Source organism: Callorhinchus milii, unplaced genomic scaffold (genome assembly GCF_018977255.1).
Source record: "Callorhinchus milii isolate IMCB2004 unplaced genomic scaffold, IMCB_Cmil_1.0 Scaffold5, whole genome shotgun sequence".
NCBI lineage: Eukaryota > Metazoa > Chordata > Chondrichthyes > Chimaeriformes > Callorhinchidae > Callorhinchus > Callorhinchus milii.
Genome location: NW_024704746.1, coordinates 77,725 through 99,865, shown reverse-complemented (window position 1 = coordinate 99,865; position 22,141 = coordinate 77,725). Strand labels below are relative to the sequence as shown.

The window sequence follows — 22,141 nt, the reverse complement described above, 5'->3', positions numbered from 1 at the left end:
ACATGATTTTCTTAATGGCAGAACTACTAAATTAATTATTTAAAATCAGAGAGCTCCTTTATAGGACAGTAATATTCTCCTCTCAAATAAACAATACCTAAACAGCACACAACTCATGATCCGATAAATAAACCTCTCAATAAATCTGACAGAATCCCCTGATCCAAAAGGAGAATGTAAATCCTTGCCAATTTAAAAAAAATCCCATCCTCTAAAGTTGATCTAATGTTTGACTGATGACAGTTTTACTTTGTCTAAAAGTTAAATATCACCTAATTAATGCAAAACAAAATAGTGTGTGATACATGGCGATCGATAGATTTCTTAATTTCCAAACACTTTCTTTTGGATCAATTCCATGGCAACGACATTACTTTAGGTGTATGGAATATATTCACAATAAAACTTAATATTCTTAACTTAACAATAAAACTCACTGCTGTGTGGAATTAGCTGCCATGTTTCACCCACAAAATAGACATTCAATTCACTTTACAGAGACACCTCAACGATGGGATAAGATGCTATGTCAAAATCAAGGATTATTATAACATTCAACAACCTTTTTGAAAATAGTAGAAATCTGATTTTTATTGTAAAAAGAGTTTCCAGTATGTCACTTACCAGGCAATTACTGATAGCAGCCATTAACATAGACTTGGAATTTACAGGCAGATCATGTGAGAAAATTATGTCAGGTTGTACACTCCCTAGAACACAGAGATGGGAACATTGTGGACTTTGATATCCAATCAAAATTTCCATGTTTATACCAGTTTTACATAACAAAATGTAAAATAACAAAATAACAGCAGAGTTCTGATAGAACAGCTGGATTTTTTTTTATTTGGAAATGGGAGTGAGGGAGACACATGGGCAAGTGAGGGAGGTAGATAGTGAACAGCAACAAAGTAGGGGGTGGGGGGTAGATAGTGAGATAGGAAGACAAATATAAGGAGCAGAAAAAGGTTGGGGTCCCAGAATACAGTTGGAAATCAGTGGTGATAGATAATCCAAATCACAAGATAAGTTTGGATAAAGAAGGCCCTTCAGGCTGTTTTATATAATTCTTCTAGATTACCCACCCGATCGTCCTTCCATTACAAGTGGTTTCTTAAGTCTGCTTCATGTCCTGCCCTCCACCCAACCCATTTATTCCAGTAACCCATTTATTACATTATGTGGAAAAATATTTCCTGGTCTTAAATTGCCTTTCACAGCAGTGAACCTATGTTCACTTGTCCTACTGCCTTTGCATATTCAAAACTAATTTATTTTCTCGATCACATTAAGCCACTTCCATTCCTTGACAAACTTCCCTCTGAAAAGTCTATTTTCAAGACTGAACAGTCCTAATTTATCCCGTCATTTTCATAGCTCACCCTAACATTGAGAATCATCTTTCTTTTGTAGTATCTTAGAGCACTTCAGTTTATAAAGAAGTCTCCTGTATTGTTGTAGTACAGTACACGTTTCTTGTATTGCATCTTTTGTCAATCGTCTTTTGAAAATCTAGGTAAACTACATAATTAGGCTTCCTACTGTATTGGGATATCAATTCCTTAAAGATCTGAGATTGGACAGCTAATTTCTACCTTTTGTGAAGCTACTTCAGAGTGGGGCAATTACTAGATTCTTTTTATGCTTATACAATCTATTTTGCTGATAATCATTGATTTCATTAGTTTTTCAATTACTTCGGTCAGTTAGTAAATCTGTAATTTTCAGGTCAACTTTTGTGAATTTGGGAACCATTTGAAGAACGTGTGTCAGCCTGGCGCAGTGGTAACTCTCTCGCCTCTGAGTCAGAAGGCTGGGGTTCAAGCCCCATTTTGGGACTTTGAATCACATAGTCTAAGTGATTCTCCAATGGAATGCTGAGGGTACCGTTAAACCAAGGTCCATTTGCCTGTTCAGGTGGATATTAAAATATCCCATAGCACTATTCAAACGGATAACCCTAAGAGATTCACCCGGTATCCTGGCCAACAATCCCTCAAAATTTGGCTCTTTGTGGGATATTGCTGTGTGTAACTGGATGCCACATTTTGCCCACAAAATAATCAATCCACTGTAGTGTATCCTGCGAAGCCCTTCGAGCCTCAACAACGTGAAATGGCACTATTTCAAATGCAAGGATTATTATGATTAATATATTTGGTGGTTACCACCCCTTCAAACTTTCAGTAAGTGCTTCACAAATCTCCTCCCTTTCTCTCCAAGTGCCTCTAACCTAGGTATTGATTGACAATTAGCAAGAAAGACCGGCTAATAAAAAAGGGCTGGAATTCAACAAACTGTACCAAACTTTGTAAGGCATGCTTCAACCTCAGCGCCTAGCAGCAAGTGCTACATTCTCACTCCCTTTGTAAAAATGTTTCTTAGATCTGCTAGTGGTCTTCTTGTACTTATGCCCCGGTTTTTTGGACTCACTAACAAGTGAGAACTTATGTGACTCGTATCGGAGTCCTGTAGCTCAGTGGTTAGAGCACTCGCTTTCCAAGTGAGAGACCTGAGTTCAATTCCAGGCAGAGGGCCAAACCTTGGGCAAGTTTCCTTACTCCACACAGAGCCTAATAATAGTCCCTCCAAAACCAAAAACAATAATAAATTGGTCATTTTCAATCTACGACTGTTTGTGGGACATTGCTGTGCGCAATTGGCTGCCACGTTCGTCCACAAATATAGTCAATTCACTTTACAGTGTTCTGTGAAGCACTTTGGGACGTCCTCCCGACGTGAAAAGCGCTATACCAAATGCAAGGATTATTATTATTATCCCTTTCCCCCCCTCCCCCATTATAATAGGCTTGATTTTACCATCTTTGTTGCAAAATATTACAATACCATTGCAAAGCTCTAAAAAGGTTTTAACACATTTTAACAACCTCTCTCTTGGACTCTATTTTGCATCACTAACTTAAATTTAAATCTGTATGTTCAGTTCAATTGTTATGTTGGTCATAATAAGAGAACCAACTGTCGGATAATGAAACAGCTTTTCCACCCAGCAGCAAGCATTGCTAGAATGCTGTACCTACAGCATGACCCCCAGATGCAAAACAAACAGTAAATCACTCTTGTTAAATGCATCCGAACACTTAGCTCTACGGCACCAAATATAAATGTTTCCATTTCTCACACCAAGCAACTTCAAGCCTCTCCTATTGGTAATTACCCTCAGTTTGAGGCAAACTCCATGCAATAAATATGCTGTGGATTCATTTTAAGCGGAATCTCTGAATCAGTCTGACTTGAAATCCAACCCAAAATTCAGAGAAAGGACACTCTGCACAACTGTAGGCCTCAAAATGTTTACTTCTGTTTCTGGCTTCCCCGTCTCCCTCCATCTGCCCGTCTGACAATGCTGCTCACTTTTCCTATCAGGCTATCAGGTCCCTGGTGCTTTAATGTTCCATTTGCACATTTAAAACCTTTTGAAAACAGAGAATACGATTGATCAGGTGTAGCCTCCAATATTTATCTAAATTCTTTTAAGTTTGTGCAACCGTAGGTCATATTCTCACATAATCTGCTTAAAAATTCCAGTGTTCATTGGTGCTTGCAGTAATTGCTTAGTAAGAGAAACATTTAAAAATGAATCTATTTTATGTTTACTGCAACAGATAATCAAACTTCAATGTCAACCATCTGATATTAGATAATTTTGTTCTGCAGTAGATTTAGAAAGACAGAGCTCTCCTTTAAGAGGAAATCAAAGTAGGAACCATACCTGGACGAAAACTCTGCAGTGAACTGCAACAAGGCATCGGCCTCATTTTCAGCCTCTTCGGGCACTAGAATGGGAACAAGGGTGTAAAATTTAATTTTTATAGGCCAACTGGATCTGCCACAAGCGACTTTCCTTTTAATCCAATGAAAATAATACAAGATTTAAGTTTCCCCAAAATATTTGTTTCTGTTAAGTCAGTTTCCATTTTGCCATCTTGAAATAATTACCCTAAAATATAAAAGTATAGTAGAAAATTCTTAACAGTAGTATGCTGTACTCTCTGCCTTGATCAGGTTTGTAATAATACCCTGTGCAGATGGCAAATAAAACACAAAATTGAGTTAGATGACAGCCCATTTTTTTAAAAAGTTACTTCTAACATATTGCCAGTATTTCACTGCAGGATAGTGTAAATGATCATTTCTGAAATAAAATGAAACGATGGCGGTATGCTTTGAACCAATACTGTTTTGAGCTTTCGTGACATAAGGACATTTGTTCATATTCTCTAGATTTGTGGAGTCCTGTAGCTCTGACCTCGCAAGCGAGAGGACCTGAGTTCGATTCCCGGGCAGGGCGAAACCTAAGGCAAGTTTCCTTACTCCACATGCCTCTGTTTACCTAGCAGTATGTAGGAACCCGCTTGTTAGTCGATTGGCTTATCCGAGGGTAATAATTCCTTTAAGATAAATAAATAAAATAATAATAATTTGGTCACTTATAAGGTTGATGAGCTGCAGGTTCAACTGGCCATAGGGGGTTACGATGTGGTGGCAATAACCGAGACATGGCTCAAGCCAGGACAGGAATGGGAGTTAAATATTCCAGGATATAATGTGTTCAGGAAGGATAGAGAAGGAAGAAAAGGAGGAGGGGTGGCAATATTAGTTAAGGATACCATTATAGCTGTAGAAAGGAACGAGGCTCTGGAGGGCCCAAACAACAGAATCCAATTGGTTAGAAATAAGAAATGAGTGGTTACACTGATAGGGGTTTACTATAGAACACCAGACACCGGGAAGGAGATAGAGGAGCAGATCTGCAACCAGATCGTGGATAGATGTAGGGCGAACAGAGTTGTGATAATGGGGGATTTCAATTATCCCAATATAGACTGGCAAAATAGAAGCGCTAAGGGCAAGGTAGGAGAAAGATTCATAGACTGTGTACAGGAAAATTTTCTTGAGCAGTATGTCTCCAGTCCTACGAGGAAGGAAGCATTGCTGGATCTAGTCCTGGGGAATGAAATAGGTCAGGTTGAACAGGTTTCGGTAGGGGAGCATCTAGGTAACAGTGACCATAATATTATTAGATTTAGATTACTCATGAACAGGGACAAAGTACAGTCAAGGGTGAAAATGCTTGACTGGAAAAGGGCTAATTTTGATGGGCTAAAAAGGGACCTAGAGTTGGTGGACTGGCAAGTAAGACTAGCAGGTAAAACGACTCATGAGCAATGGGAGATCTTCAAAGATATGATAGCTCAAGGTCTAAATAGATATATTCCCACAAAAGGGAAATGTGCGAGAACCAAGCCAGCCTGGATGACCAGGGATATTCTGTCTAGGATGAAAAAGAAGAAGACGGCGTACGACAATTGGAAGACGCAAGATACTGAGGATAGCAAAGCGCATTATAGAGAATGCAGGAGTGATCTTAAAAGAGTGATAAGACAGGCTAAAAGATCGCATGAGAAGAGGTTAGCGGGTAACATAAAGGGGAATCCTAAAATATTTTACAAGCACATAAAGGAAAAAAGGTTAGTTAAAGGTAGGGTGGGGCCAATCGAGCACAATGACGGCAATCTTGTTGTGGAGGCAGAGGCTGTGGCTGAATACTATGCATCTGTCTTCACAACGGAAATGGATGCCCCAAATGCCGCAGTATTGGATGAGAGGGTAGAGGACATAGATCAGATTACTATAGACAGAGAGGAAGTTCTGAAAAGATTGACTGGGCTCAAAATTGATAAGTCACCAGGACCAGATGGGTTTCACCCAAGGTTGCTGTGGGAGATACGGGTTCAAATAGCGGAGGCTTTGGCCATTATATTTTAATCTTCATTGGACACAGCAGTGGTGCCAAGAGACTGGAGAGTGGCTAATGTTACCCCACTCTACAAAAAGGGGCAAACCCGGAAATTACAGTCAGTCAGCCTAACCTCGGTAATAGGAAAACTACTGGAGACCGTAATCCGGGACAGAATAAATCTCTACTTAGAGGAACATGAAGTAATTAGAGACCCCCAACATGGATTTGTTAAAGGCAAATCTTGCCTAACAAATCTAATAGAATTTTTTGAAGAGGTGACTGCGAGGGTTGATGAGGGAAATGCGGTGGACGTTATTTACATGGATTTCAAAAAGGCTTTTGACACAGTATCGCATAAGAGATTAATAAAAAATTAGAGGCCCACGGTATTAAGGGGACAGTGGCAGTTTGGATTAAGAACAGAAAGCAGAGGGTGGTGGTTAATGGATGTTTCTCGCAATGGAAGGAGGTGTGCAGCGGTGTCCCCAGGGATTGGTATTGGGACCACTGCTCTTTCTAATATATATTAATGATCTGGACTTGGGCATAGAGAGCACTATTTCCAAGTTTGCAGATGATACAAAGTTAGGTCGGGTAGTAAATAGTGAGGAGGACTGTAACCAACTGCAGCAGACATACACAGAATGGTGGAATGGGCTGACATGTGGCAGATGGATTTCAATGTGGATAAGTGTGAGGTGATACACTTAGGTAGGAAAAATGATAGGAGGCAATATAGACTTGGTAGCTCAATCTTAAGGGGGGGGGGGGGGGTGAACGTACAGAGAGATCTGGGTGTTCAAGTAAGCGAATCATTAAAGGTAGCAGAGCAGGTAGATAGGGCAGTAAAAAAGGCATTTGGTGTACTGAGCTTTATTAGTAGGGCATAGAGTATAAGAGTAGGGAAGTTATGGTTAATCTATACAAAACACTGGTTAGGCCTCAGCTGGAGTACTGCGTCCAGTTCTGGGCACCTTACTTCAGGAAGGACATTAAGGCACTGGAAAGGGTGCAGAGGAGATTCACGAGAATGATACCAGGAATGGGGAACCTTAGCTATGAGGACAGGCTGGAGAAGTTAGGACTTTTCCCATTAGAGCAGAGAAGGTTACGCGGGGACCTGATAGAGGTCTTCAAGATCATGAAAGGTTTCGACAGGTGAGATAAGGAAAGCTGTTTCCGCTGGTAGGTGTGTCTGTGACCTGTGGTCACAGTCTTAAGATATCTACCAAAAGAAGCAGAGGGGAGGTTAGGGTTAGAAGAAATGTTTTCACTCAGCGAGTTGTTAGAATTTGGAATGATCTGCCCGATAGGGCAGTGAAGTCTGATTCGATAACAGCTTTTAAGAGAGAACTGGACAGGTATCGGGGGAAGACGGGTTTGCAGCGTTATGGGGAGAAAGCTGGTGATTGGGGTTAGTGAAAGTGACGCTCTGTCAAAGAGCCGCACAGACTCGATGGGCCGAATGGCCTCCTTCTGTGCCGTAACATTCTATGAATCTATGAAACCCACAACTGTTTATGGGGCACGGCTGTGCGCAATTGGCTCCCACAATATATACAGTCAATTCACTTCACAGTGTATCCTGTGAAGCTCTTTGAGATGTCTCAAAGATGTGATAAGGCTCTATATCAAATCCAAGAATTATTATTATTACACATTATTTTATCATTNAAAAAAATTGTGTTCGTTTTCAAAAAAAAACTTCTAGAGATTGGTAAAGTAGTTCCAATATTAGCCTCTATTCCACTCCAACTTGAATAACAATCTTCCATTTGACATAGTGCTTATAACCACAATAAGAAATTATATTGTGATCAAGGAAAATACTGAAATTTTAATAACATTTAAGTTGTGTTTTCTACAAATTAATCTAAAAACCTGAACGTATTCAACTCAACATATTACTGAGTAACTATATTTCATTCTTAAAAATATTGGAATAATAAATAATTTGTCAAAATAGCACTACTGTGGTTCCAATCTCAAATTGATGGGAAGTGCTGAGTGAAAACCAGATACTCCCCACAGAACGGAAGAAAAAAAGGAAATCATTTTCGACATGCCCCTGTATCTCCCACCAGCTGGATCAGAGTAGGTCATTCACATGCGTTCTTATCCACATGCAGCCTGGATACACCAGGGAATATTAAGAAAAACAGAGGTGTCTTCCAAGTTCTCAATGCATGGATAATGAAAAGAGAACATTCAAAACAAATGCACACTTTGGAAACTATGGTAGTCATTGAAACTTTGCAAGAACTTCAAACTTCACAAATTTCTGTAAAAGAATACCAAATAACAAGTGAATTTACCAATAATATACTCAGGTGAAGCTTCTATGCTCAAAGATAACAGATGAATTAGTGGTAATGAAACAAAAACAATTATCCAATTTGGGAAAAAAAACATTCATGGATCATTTGATAAATTTGGCACATAAGAGTTGGATATCTTCTTTTCACTACAAACTAACCTGACTGCAGAAAGCAGTTTAAATGCAGTATTAAATTCTAATAAAGTAAACCGAAAATAAATTGATTGCATTAGATATTTTTAGTAGCTTTAGCTTACTCATTGGAGACTTCTTTGAAGCTGAGGACACCACGCCAAAGAGTTCACCATCATCAACTCCAAACTCAGTAGCATCTTCAAAATCATCTCCCTCACTGTCACTGACCATGTGAACATCAGTGCACTACACATAGAGATGAAAACAACAAGGTTGATCAATGCTATTACTCATGAATTCAAGAGATCAAAATAGTTTAAATAGGAAAGAACAGCAACGAGGAAAAATTGTTAATACACGTCCAGATTTTTTCTTTGAATACATCAGAGCAGCACAGAGTGGAAGCTGGTTAAGTCGGACACATCGGGTACGGTCCCTTTGTTAAGAGTTGTCCGAGGGTAACGGTAATACCATCCCTGCCCAACAAACACCGTATAAAATTATTGCCGTTCCCATTGGGCGGGAAGGAGACCAATTAGCGGCGGCCTGAGATGATTGACAACAATAATTTGCATTTATATAGCACCCTTTATATATCTGTGTGTATATATATATATATATATATATAAAGCATCCTGGAGTGCAAACCCACGTGATGCTTGACAGCTTTGCACTTGTGAATGGAAGGACACTCCACCCATTCACAAACTCCTCAATCAATCATGACATTCCCTCCCTTGTTCTTCCCTGTTTCTGCAGCCCCTCTCACTGATTGACAGCCCAACTCCAGCCACTTGGGAATGGCTGGACTCCACTGTCAATCAATCTAAGATTTTATCCAAATCAACTATTATATCCAAAACTGTTAATAGAAATAATTCGGGACTGGGAATTTTGTTTGATTTACCCGACGTTTGGGATTAACCGGCATCAGATTCCACTGTACATGCATTGCACTATGGCCTAAACATTATAGAATGACAGTGTAGTGACAAGCTGCAGGTTATGGGATTCATTTTTAAACTTGAAAGCATTGTCAAAAGATCAAAGTATTGTATCTAGAATGCAGCCCCACACAGGATTAATCTAACTTTTCATTGATAGCACAATTGTTAAGACTAACTTGGGGGCAATAATAAAATCACTTTAAAAAAAAGTCCCACCATTCAAGAGTTGAAAAGAATCGTAAAAAATTAATTAAAAGTCCAAAACAATACAATTCAAATTTCATATACAATTATATATTATACAATAATTAGTACCTCATCAACTACAGAGATAATGCAAGTTAATCTAACGTTGAATCACTAATGACTCCATTCCATGTTCCAACGATGAACTATTTACAATGTGGAACATAATATACAGTCAATGCCGTAAGATGAACAATTCTGATAATTGTAAAATGACACAACATGACAAATTAAAATTTCTTCTGGCAACGTCCAATTTATTTTCTAAATCACCAATTCCATTTCTCTTCATCTTCCCACATCACCACCGTCTCAAGCCCGGAGACAAGCTCCTCGGTCTGCCGCCATCCCTATCTATCTGGCTGTTTGAGGGCGAGACAGAGTGGAGGAGCTCACCTGAAACTTTCTTTGCTTTTCACAGGAAGCTTCTTGCCTAATCAGATGTTAGAGTTTGTAAATAGTTCCCAAAGTTTAGACTGCGCCTGCTTAAGCTTTGCTTCATTTAGTTGCTAAAAGTTGAAGAACAGCCATCTATCCTGTAAGGTGATTAGGTGACCTTACCGTGGGTGTTTTATTCAAGAATGGAAGAACTATTATTTTGTTGCAATATTTTCCGATTTTGTGTTCACAGAATTTTATTTGAAAAAAGGCCTGTGTATTATGCTATTGTGATGTTGATCTACTGATAAAGGCAAAGAAGTTGTGATTCCAACAGGCAGAGTGGAAAAAATAATCAATAAGATTCTAACACCCTGGCAAGGTGAGGCATTCATTTATATTCAAGGAGCAACAGAGCTAAATCTTTAGCGACAGAACCCAAGGCAAACTGATGATCTGAAGACAACATAAATTCTAGTCATTAATTATTCATGGCATCATCTTTGGCTCGGCTGGAAAGTTAATTACCTGCAGCCATTGCAATAAAGCTGCAAGCTTACTTGAAAAAATGAGGTGATGAAAAACTGCACAAGAAGATGGTATACATTCCCCTTTTCTCTATAAGAAGCTTAATAAAGACAAAACAATCAGTGTTTAGGAGCTTTTGTCGCTGACACATGTGTAAGCCCATCGCCAGGCTTAAGAGTATCCAAACCAGAAGTCCATATATCTCACCTATACATGAAAATTCCAGAGATGTTTATTGGAATGGAATGCACTCTCTCCCTGGAGGGATGCATCTTGTATACCTAATTCAGGAAAGTATTAGGCGTAGGTTGGCAAGAGCCCAGGCTTGGGGACTCCAAAGCTTGGGGTACTGCTGGAGTCGAACCAGCTAAAACCGCACAGCTTGCTTGCTATCAAGGGCACTTTTTGGTAAGCTTTCCCGCTATTTGTCCAGCGAGAACCATCCTATCCATTAGGGCTTTGGCTTGCAGGGTTAACAGGAGCTAACTGCTAAGAGTCTCTACCCTCAGTGATAGGTCTGCCCTTCCGCTGCTTGGTTGTGCTGTCATCAGCAGTATCCTGGTGTAGCAACCAACTGGTAAAACTATTTTTGTTTCTTTTGATATTTCTATGTAAATCTGTTGCTTCCTCCTCCACTTCTGAAACTCCTAACATGCAAGTGATGGGGTAATACTGAAGTCCTAGGATTGTAATTGTAATAACATTTGCATTTGATAATGGTGTTCCATGTAAAGTATACGTGTAATTATAGCAACAGATGATTTGTTTTTAAACTAATAATTAAAAAATCCTAAATTTATTCAGTACACAGATCATTATCAAAGACTCTCAAACAGTTTTAAATAACTCTCAAAGAATTCCCATCAAGTGTGATGAGGATTACTAATCAAATTGTGGAGTCCTGTAGCTTCGTGGTTAGAGCACTCGCTTCGCAAGCGAGAGACCTGTTTCAATTCCCAGCAGGGCGAAATGTTGGGCAAGTTTCCTTACTCCACACGCGTAAGTTTACCAGCAGTAAGTAGGAACCCGGTTGTTAGTCAATTGGTGGATCGCTTTTCTGTGGAAATAATCCTTAAAAAAAAATAATAATAATTTGATCAGTCAATCCACGACTGTTTGTGGGACACTGCTGTGCACAATTAGTTCCACGTTTCACCCACAAATAGACAGTCAATTCGCCTTACAATATATTCTGAGAAGCGCTTTGAGACGTTCAGAAGACATGAAAAGTGCTATATCAAATGCAAGCATTATTATTAAATATAATTAACTGTTGCCCATTTTCTAATTATTATGAAATGGTCCAAATGACTTGAAAACCTGCAAACTTTAATTTTCAGTAGCTTTCACCCCAGACACTTGAAGCAGCAGGCAATTGGTTAGGAAGGCAATGATTAATTCTTGGAACATCAATATCAGGAGGTAGATCATCTTCCAAATGGCAATACAACTTCAAACCTATTTTCTGGAAATAGCTGTCATCTCTGCAATGGCTATAACAAATCATGACAATGTTACTTCATAGTTTTCCTTGAATAAAGCTTTCTTCAGTTTACAAACTGCAATTTAGTGGAGGTGGTTTCTCACAGCAACACATTCAACAGGAGGTCCAGCACCTTGGGATGTCCTCCTGACGTGGAAGGCATTATACAAATGTAATTTGTTGTTGTTGAGGTACAGTAAAACTCAATATAATTTTTGGTTAAAAAAATGACTTTGAGAATTAGTTTACAATCTGTAAATGTGCTCAGGAGAGGCCTCCAGACAATACCCTCTTTTAAAAAAAATTGCAAACTTCCAATAAGTATTTGAAAAAATTGTATAGTTGTTTTACTTTGTCCAAATCCAAGTTAAGAGGATTTTGCTTCAGAAATTGAAGCCTTCAGTCACTACGTTGATAAACTCAAAGTCCCTCCCTGTACTCCTTTGCCTCACTCCCTCTGTATCACATAGTGAACAAAACACTTAAAAAATGTTTTACCTCCTCAGATTGTTCTCGCGTCTGTGCAGGTGAAGGCCTTTTACTGACTGTTAATCGATGGCACGGGTAACTGAGTCCAGCAGCAGCCAAAGTAACCTGCAAAACAAGAGGTAAGTCTCAGCAATATCTAAAAATGCAGCAGGGCTTCCATACAACTGGGTATCAAGGCCAAGACATGGGCTTGGACTCAATGGATTGAATTGAAGGAGAGCAAGATCAAAAGTGACAGAGATACTAAGGGCCAATAACTGGCAAATTAAGTTTAATACTGATAAATGCAAGATAGCGTCCTATAAAATCCTAGAATTATTCAGCACATGAGGCCATACAGCCCATTGTGTCTGTGCCGTCTCTTTGAAAGAGCTGTCTAAATTAACCCCACCCCCCTGCGCTCTCCACATAGCCCTGTAAATTTGTCCTCCCCAAATATCTATCTACTTCTCTCTTAAAAGTGGTTATCGAATTGGCTTCCAACACCCTTTCAGGCAATGATTTCCAGATCCCAACAATTCGCTGTGTGAAAAAAATTCTCCTCATCTCCCCTCTGGTTCTTCTGGCAACTATCTTAATAATAATAATAATAATAATCCTTGCACTTGATATAGCGCTTTTCACGTCGGGAGGACGTCCCAAAGCGCTTCACAGAACACACTGTAAAGTGAATTGACTGTATATTTGTGGGCGAACGCAGCAGCCAATTGCGCACAGCAATGTCCCACAAACAGTCATGGATTGAAAATGACCAATTTATTATTGTTTTGGGTTTTGGAGGGACTATTATTAGGTGTGTGGAGTAAGGAAACTTGCCCAAGGTTTCGCCCTCTGCCTGGAATTGAACTCAGGTCTCTCACTTGCAAAGCGAGTGCTCTAACCACTGAGCTACAGGACTCTGAATCGGTGCCCTCTGGTTACCGATCCACCCGTCAGTGGAAATAATTTCTCCCTGTTCACCCTATCTAACTCTTAACACTTAGCCTCCTCTGCTCCAAGGAGAATAATCCCGGCTTCTCTCGTCTCTCCTGAAAACTGAAGTCGCTCATTCCTGGTACCATTCTGGTCAATCTCCTTTACACCCCCTCCAATGCCTTGACATCCTTCCTAAAGTGTGATGCCCAGAACTGAATGCAGTCTCCTGCTGAAGCCTAACCAGTGTTTTATATAAAGGTTCAGCATAACTTCCTGACTAGTGTATCCTATGCCCCTATTTATAAAGCCTAATATCCCGTATGCTTTATTAACAGGAGACCATAATCCGGGACAGAATAAATCTCTACTTAGAGGAACAGGACATTGATTCTCTTCCCTGTATCCCCGGGTGCATCGATTTGCTCTCAACTGCCCTCCCCAGAGGTATTGTCGCCCTCACCGGTATTTAGTACAGATAGTTTGTGAGCGCCACACTCTCGGAAGATTTCTGCCATGCCTGTCCCGTCTCCCTACCATGCCAGGCGGTCCTTTTACTTACTCTTCTTCTGAAACCTCTGTGGCTTGGGGTGATCACCTCCTGAAACGTTCTATCCATGAACTCTTTAGTCTCACGTATGCTGTATAGTAATACCAGCCTCTCCTCAAGCTCAGAAACTCTGAGCTCGAGCAGCCGGAGGCACTTAATTGAATCGTTGCTCACCATATCAAAACATTGCAAGGCAAAAATAAACAAGGCAAACGGAATGATGGGCTATATTGCTAAAATCAGTTGAGTTTAGATCTCCAGATATCATTCTCAGGTGTACATACATCCATTTGACAGTATAACCTGTGAAGCGCTTTGAGACGTCTCCAAGACATGATTGAGCACTATATCAAATACAAGGATTAAAAATGCAAGGATTATTATTGTGATGTTCTGGTCAAATTGCACCTTGAACACTGCAGTCAACCCTGGTCACCATGACATAGGGGAGTTCACCATGACTGTGGGACATGGGGGGGAAGGGTAACCATTACACGGGAGGGGGGGGGGGAGAGGGTCACCAGGACATGAGAAAGGGGGGGGGGGGTTACCAGGACACAGGGGGAAGGGGGCGGGGTTACCAGGACACAGGGGGTGGGGTTACCAGGACACAGGGGGGGGGGGGTTACCAGGACACAGGGGGGGGTTACCAGGATACAGGGGGGAGGGGGCGGGGTTACCAGGACACAGGGGGGAGGGGGCGGGGTTACCAGAACATAGGGGGGGTTACCAGGACACGGGGGGGGGGTTACCAGGACACGGGGGGGGGGGTTACCAGGACACGGGGGGGGAGGGAGCGGGGTTACCAGGACACAGGGGGCGGGGTTACCAGGACACGGGGGGGGGGTTACCAGGACACGGGGGGAAGGGGGCGGGGTTACCAGGACACGTGGGGGGGGGGTGTTACCAGAACACAGGGGGCGGGGTTACCAGAACACAGGGAGGGCGGGGGTTTACCAGGACACGGGGGGGGGGGGGGGTTACCAGGACACGGAGGGGCGGGTTACCAGGACACAAGAGGGGTCGGGCATTTACCAGGACACAGGGGGGCGGGGATACCAGGACACAGGGGGGCGGGTTTACCAGGGGGGGGGGGCGGCGTTACCAAGACATGGGGGGGGTTACCAGGACACGGGGGCGCGGTGGTTACCAGGACACGGGGGGGGGGGGGGGGGGGGGGGGGGGGCGGGTTACCAGGACACAGGGGGGGGGGGTTACAGGACACGGGGGCGGTGGGTTACCAGGACACACGGGGGGCGGGGTTACCAGGACACACGGGGGGGCGGGGTTACCAGGACACAGGGGGGGGTGGGGTTATCAGTACACGGGGGGGGGGGGGTTACCAGGACACAGGGGGGGGGTGGGGTTATCAGTACACAGGGGGGGGTGGGGTTATCAGTACACGGGGGGGGGGGGGGGTTACCAGGACACAGGGGGGGGGGGTTATCAGGACACGGGGGGGGTGGGTTACCAGGACACAGGGGGGGGGGTTACAGGACACGGGGGGGGGGGTTACCAGGACACAGGGGGGGGGGGTTATCAGGACACGGGGGGGGTGGGGTTACCAGGACACGGGGGGGGGGGTCAGGACACGGGGGGGGTGGGGTTACCAGGACACAGGGGGGGGGGTGGGGTTACCAGGACACAGGGGGGGGGTGGGGTTACCAGGACACAGGGGGGGGGCGGGGGGTTACCAGGACACAGGGGGGGGGCGGGGGGTTACCAGGACACAGGGGGGGGGGGGTTACCAGGACACAGGGGGGGCGGGGGTTACCAGGACACAGGGGGGGGGGCGGGGGTTACCAGGACACAGGGGGGGGCGGGGGGTTACCAGGACACAGGGGGGGGCGGGGGGTTACCAGGACACAGGGGGGGGCGGGGGGTTACCAGGACACAGGGGGGGGCGGGGGGTTACCAGGACACAGGGGGGGGGGGGGTTACCAGGACACAGGGGGGGGGCGGGGGGTTACCAGGACACAGGGGGGGGGCGGGGGTTACCAGGACACGGGGGGCGGGGGTTACCAGGACACAGGGGGGGGCGGGGGTTACCAGGACACGGGGGGGGGGGGGGGGGGGGGTTACCAGGACACGGGGGGGGGGGGGTTACCAGTACACGGGGGGGGGGGGGTTACCAGGACACAGGGGGGGGCGGGGGGTTACCAGGACACGGGGGGGGGGCGGGGGGTTACCATGGCACAGATGTGGGGTAGAAAGGATAGTTGAGGGTCCAAGGTTCCGGACTGGGTTAGTGAGGTGGAGTGTGCGGCCAGAGATGGTGATGCTGTCAGCGCCTGAGGTGAGGAGGTGCTGACGGGAGCCAATCAGGAACCTCGGTCTTGTTGATGTTCAACTGAAGAAAGTTCACTCTCATCCAGGACTTGATGTCTGACAGACAGTCTGTCAGGACAGCAATGGTCCTGGAGTCAAGGGTGGAGGCAGAGGTAGAGTTGGGTGTCATCTGCATACATGTGGGAATTGACCCCATGTCTGCGGATGATGACACCAAGAGGGAGCCCGTGAAGCGAGTGGCGGAAGAGGAAGGAGCAAAGCTGGGAAGCAACAACTCATTCCAGGACCTTGGAAATAGGGTGGGCGTTTGAGGGCGGGGATGGGTCCAGGGACGTTTTTTTTTAAGTATAGGAGTGATGACAACTGTTTTTAGAGGGGTTAGAATGGTGCCAGGAAAGGTGGTAAATGCCAGAAAACTAGATTCATTGAAAATGTAGCTTGATGCAGTGATGGGGGGCTGATACAGTGGGTGTTCATGAGGGCCGAGATCAAATGGGCCGAAGGGCCTTCTTCATCCAAACCAATCTTGTGATCTTGTAAATAATGCACAGATATGGCCCAATATGAATTAGTATATTTTCCAACATCTTGATTACTGGGGAATGGAAGGTGCTTTCATTTAGCTTTGTTTGTGTTCATGAAAGATAAACATTATGATTCAAATACAGTAAAAGAAAATGTAGATCAACATCCATATTGTTGTACAATGCAATGCTTTAGCACGCATGGCTATTGAAGAAGATTCGATAACAAATTTAAAATGCAAAGACTTGAAGAAAAATATTAAAAGAGCATGAGAAAATATATCACATAAAATCTTTCTGTATCAAGCTATATTACAATGGTCAAGAACGTTTTGACCTGGTAACTAATAACTGTATTAAACAGTGATAAGGTAAGGTAAGGTAAGTCTTTCAATAACAAATAAAACACGCAACCAGGTTTCTTCTATTCCTGCCGCTCAACCCTACCTGATGCAACCAAAACAATCCTCAATAAAGTCGTCTTGAGAAATACTAAGGAATCCATTTCACATTTTTACAATCTCACATGCCCCCCAAATCTGGTTTCCTGTTCCAATTAACTGCATTTTCAAAGGACACAACCTTTGGGGTTGTAATAAACCATGTTGGAGCACACACAAACTTCCATTTCCATTTGTTGCACTACTTAAGAAGCAGATGGTATTTGAGGAGGACAAGATTGCAGGGCTATGGAGAGAAAGCGGACCAGTGGGATTGAGTTGGAATCTCTTTTCGGAGCCGGCACAGACACGATGGGCCGAATGCCCTCTTTCTGTGCTGCATGATTCTATGATTCTTAACAGCAATCCTAAAAAACAACTAGGTTGGATACTAAGGGAATAATTAAACTTAACAAAAACAGATTGACACATCATTATTACACACAGTTGTACAGTCTGATGAAAAGTTTTGATTTGTAACATAACCTATGAACACAGATGCAATAAAATTCTGGGGGAAAAACAGCATAAAGTGATTAAGTTCGTAAATGCAAAGTTATCTTCAAAATCTGAAGGAATTTATCAGAATGCCACTTAAGTAATTGAATAGCAAACAGTTTATTTCTATGTTTCATGACTTCAGGGTCCAATCATGATTTACCTAAGAGATAACAGCTAATAAAGTTAAAACAGAATAGCTCTTTTTACTTCCAAATTCATGGCAACCCACAATTCTAATTAAATCCTATGTGAGCAAGCCAAGAAACACATATTAAATTTCCAGGTTGATAAAAAAAGGTTGTTTAGTATGGAGACAATAAGGTTAATATACATTGATTCATGGCAGAATTTAGAATGCATACGAGTGCTCTGATGCAAAAGTAAAAGTCAATCGGCTGCCATCACACAAAGATTCGAAAGACAGATTCACTTATGAATAGATAGCACAAACTGCAAAGGAATATTTAAAAATTGGAGAATATTAAATAATAGATTTAGACCAGAAGTCTCAGCTCAAAACTTATATTTAAGATGGGTCATGATTTTTCACAATACACACCAGTTTTATTACGTATTTGTGTCTGATTATGTCATACAAATCTGGATTATTCATTTGTTAAATGCTTCATTTGGTATGGGAGATCTAGTAACTGCAACAAGAACCAGATCTGCCTGGACAAGGCTGTTGCCATGTCTGTAGTAGCAGGTTAAAGTACCTTGGTCAAAGCAATTTTGAAAAATGTGCCCACAATTAAAAGAGAAGTTCGATAGGATATTCTGGAACAAACTGGATAACAGAACAGACATGCAGGTCCAGAGCAATTATCTTGGAAACCCTTGTGTAAATAGCACACAGGCTGTAAGATGTACCCATCAGGCCAATGCTCTACTTCCACATGATTATGTGAATTTTATAATCTAGTCATTGCATGTACTTACTTCTCCACTTGCACAATATTTTATAATCTAAATATATAATGTGTACATGTAAAATGCAAAAGAAAAAATGCTGGATAAAATATCCAAGGTCATTTATATTTTTAATTAGGCACATCTTTGAAACTCAGTCATAAAAGCCATGGTGGAGGACAGGGTATAAGAGCAGATTTTCTTCACTGTATTCCTTTGATAATTAAAGCTGACAGCTTCATTCAAGGTTCATTTCTTTTCCTACAATTTATTCTTGGAGATAGTTTCATGGGGCCCATGAGAAGGCAATTCCCTCACACCTGTTAGCTTTCAGAGACTGGCTTCAGCATGTCATTTTAAATTAAAATAATATGCAGGAACTAACTGTGACAATTATTCATCAGAGTTGGTCTAAATATACTTCCAGTTGAACTAAATTACACTATGTCACTCACATAATGTTCAGTGTTGCATCTGGCAGGACTGGTATTTAAAAAAAGATATTTTTGCAATTAACTAAAACTATGTTAAAAATATTGATTCGTGTAGCTCAGTGCTTAGCACTCGCCTCTCGAGTGAGAGACCTGGGTTCGATTTCCAGCAGGGCGAAACTTTGGGCAAGTTTCCTTACTCCATGTGCCTGATAATAATCCCTTAAGAAAAAAATAATAAATTGGCTGGTTCAATCCACGACTTGTTTGTGGGACGCTGCTGTGCGCAATTGGCTGCCGTGTTTCGCCCACAAAATATACAGTCAATTCACTTTACAGTATATTCTGTGAAGCACTAGAAGATGCAAGGATTATTATTATTATGTTATACTATCTTGCATTACTTCACATTTTATTGAAAAATGTGATATAGCTAACATTTTCTATTCTTGGTGTAGAACACCAAACTGTTTCCATTCCGTTTTTTTTAAAAAAAGTAGAATTGTTTTGCTCAATTGCCTTTGTTCCAACCTTTGGAAGTGCGCACAATAATAAATTAGGTGAAGTACTCAATTCCAATGTGGCATATGGAAGGAGAAATAGCTTTTCTACTTCTCTAAAATGAAACCTGTACTACCTGTAATAAATGAGAAGAAAGCATTCCAACTCAGCAACACACTGTTAATTACAAAATAAATCAGAACAAAGAATGTGAAAATCCACACCAACATGAGAAAGCAAAGATAATTTTTACATATTAGAAAATAATAGGCTGTACATATCAAAAGAGCATTTAAAATAAGAGAAATTAGCAAATCTATAAACTAAATACGTATAAAAATTTGCACAAATAAACACCTCAGAGAAACATTCATGGGGAGGGGGAAACAAGAAAATAGGAATTTGAAGATACAATGGGGAAGGAAGACATGATTGGAGTCTTCCTAGAAGTCTTTGAAGCCCTTTTGGGCATGAATCCAGGGGGGGAAAAGGAAGTTATTTAACCTGGACTGTTGTGTAGGACAAGTGCAAAATTAATAAGGCCTGAGTAAGACAATGGGGAAAAAAACACCAAAATGTGCAGAGCTTCCTTCCTACTTCACATAAATGGGATTACCAGGTACAGATAAATTTCAAATGAGGAAGAATGCCCAAGTGTCAGGATAGCTCGACTGGTAGCATTGTCACTTCTGTCTCAGAGGTTTTGAACTTAGTCTAGTTTGACAATCGGAAGACAATGTTTGGCGAGTGCTGCATTGTCGAGGGGCCTCCTTCTGATGAGACGTTTAATTGAGGTCTTCCCTGTTCAAGCAGATGTTAAAGATCCCGGGCCCTATTCTCCTGATCTCCTCCAATTATCCCCCTGCCCAATCTAGGCATTACTTATCAATATCATCAAACGTTGCAGTAAGTACCAGTAAAACACAGATATTTCAACATAAGGTGATAGAATAATATTAATAAATCTCCCTTGTAGTATTAGTGGAAAAATCACCCACTCGGTTATTAATCAAGCTAACATTTTTAGGGAGATAGATTTTCTGAGAATAATTAGCCTAAAAGAGCACCTTGGAAGATCTCCAAGGACAGCACACAAGTCACAAGTGTCAGTTAAGGCTCACAAACAACCAGTGATGAAGCACTGATCCAGCAAAATGAAACCAGAGATAGCAACAAAGCAGTTTTCCCAAAAGAACCTAATCTTGCAAGGAGACAGAGAAAAGTTGCACCTACTAGCTTTAATTAAGAGCTATCTTCTCGTATGACTGTCTCACAGGCTTGTCTCATTGGTATCCTTGTGTTTTTCTTATACTCTACCCTGTCAAGATTTTTATCCGTGAGCTAAGAATTATTCCAATCAGAATTCCTGGACATACTATACTGTCCCTCAATGTAACAAACTCTCTCGAAATGTGAATATTAGAAGATGGATCACCAGTTTGCACACTGAAGTAATTATTAGATTCACTGCAAGACGCAAGAAACATAATACTTGGTAGGCGAATACTACAGACTTAAATTGAAGCACAAATTGTTTTTCAAAATCTTTATATGTTAATTTACCATCAAGCACAACTGGTCCATGCTTTAAACATTCAGTCAAATGATTAAAAGTTCTTCTTGAATAGATTAACTGATTTGGTTCAGTTCAAGTTTTGCGAGCACCAATTTTCAATGATCCAAGTAACATCGGAAAAGAACTCTTTAAGTATTGCTCTCACCAGATCTTTGTTTGCCTGTTTTATGGATGGTCCAAGTTCACATGACTCTCAGAATGATCTCCAGGACAGTGTATGGGGTTTGACCACAAGATTACCAGAGATCTCTCTACAAATGAGATGAACTTGATTTGAGTCAAAACTCTAATGTAGGCGTGTCTACACTCTCACTTCCCTTTTCATTGTTTGAGATTTCTCACCTGCAGTTCCAAAAGTTCACAATAGGTAATGGAAAGGGGGATTGGTTAAGAAACTGGATGAAGGAAATCCAGCAAGATCAGGAAGAAAAGATACACATGTTTCACAGCCACTAAAACATTTACCCTCTGAGGGTGAACCACCTGGCTGTATCAGTGTCAAACATAACCAGCAGAGTCCCAAGGTTCCACGGACTAAGAAAGGCCAATGTCCCGTTATCATTGGTCCCAAGGTCAGAGACGGCCTACAGTCTCTGATGTGGTATTGGAGGTCTGTCCCAGTTACTATGATGCTTAAATGCACTGGCACAAATTACCAGGCTCCCAAGATCAGTCATTGCCAAGGACTTAGCACTGATATACATTCGTTTTGTTTGAGAGCGACTCAATGCTGAGTAGCACTGAGACAACAGAGCACTGCTGAGAATTCCACTGGTGCCAAAATAAAATATATGGCAGCACTGGCTCAACGATATTGTTATTCGGAACAAAATCAGGCTGATTTACAGCATGAAAACAAAGCCGCAATGCTAGTAAAGACCTACAGGTGTTGGTCTGATGCAAGGTGGTGTCCAGTTCAAAGTTAGTAATGCGTTACTCAATTTGATCTTTGCTCCAGTGTTAAGATGGCAAACGTGTTGAAGTCTGTGTCTGGATGGTCTTAGAACCACACCTCGTGAACACGAACAAAATCAGCTCGACTGGAATCAATATTTTGGAGCTTTTCTGAATTTGGCCTCAACCCAACCTTGATACTCTTTATTTTATGTACCTGTTAGAACAAAGGGACAACATGGGCAAGGTTAATAGATGAAGAGAGATTATTCTAGTGTAGGATTTCCTTCCAAGCAAATAATGAGCTCTGCTGCCGAGTTTGGTAAA

At 41.9% G+C, this 22,141-nt stretch overlaps 1 protein-coding gene across 1 annotated transcript in view; it reads right to left on the bottom strand.

Moving 5' to 3' along the window:
• faf1 (Fas (TNFRSF6) associated factor 1) overlaps nucleotides 1-22,141 on the bottom strand; it is a 113,884-nt gene that overhangs the window by 39,131 nt on the left and 52,612 nt on the right. The window contains exons 9-11 of the mRNA XM_042334861.1: nucleotides 12,297-12,392; nucleotides 8,339-8,462; nucleotides 3,734-3,797 (exon numbers count right to left, since the gene is read on the bottom strand). Coding sequence (XP_042190795.1) covers nucleotides 3,734-3,797; nucleotides 8,339-8,462; nucleotides 12,297-12,392 — 284 coding nt within the window. The remainder of the gene's footprint in view (nucleotides 1-3,733; nucleotides 3,798-8,338; nucleotides 8,463-12,296; nucleotides 12,393-22,141) is intronic.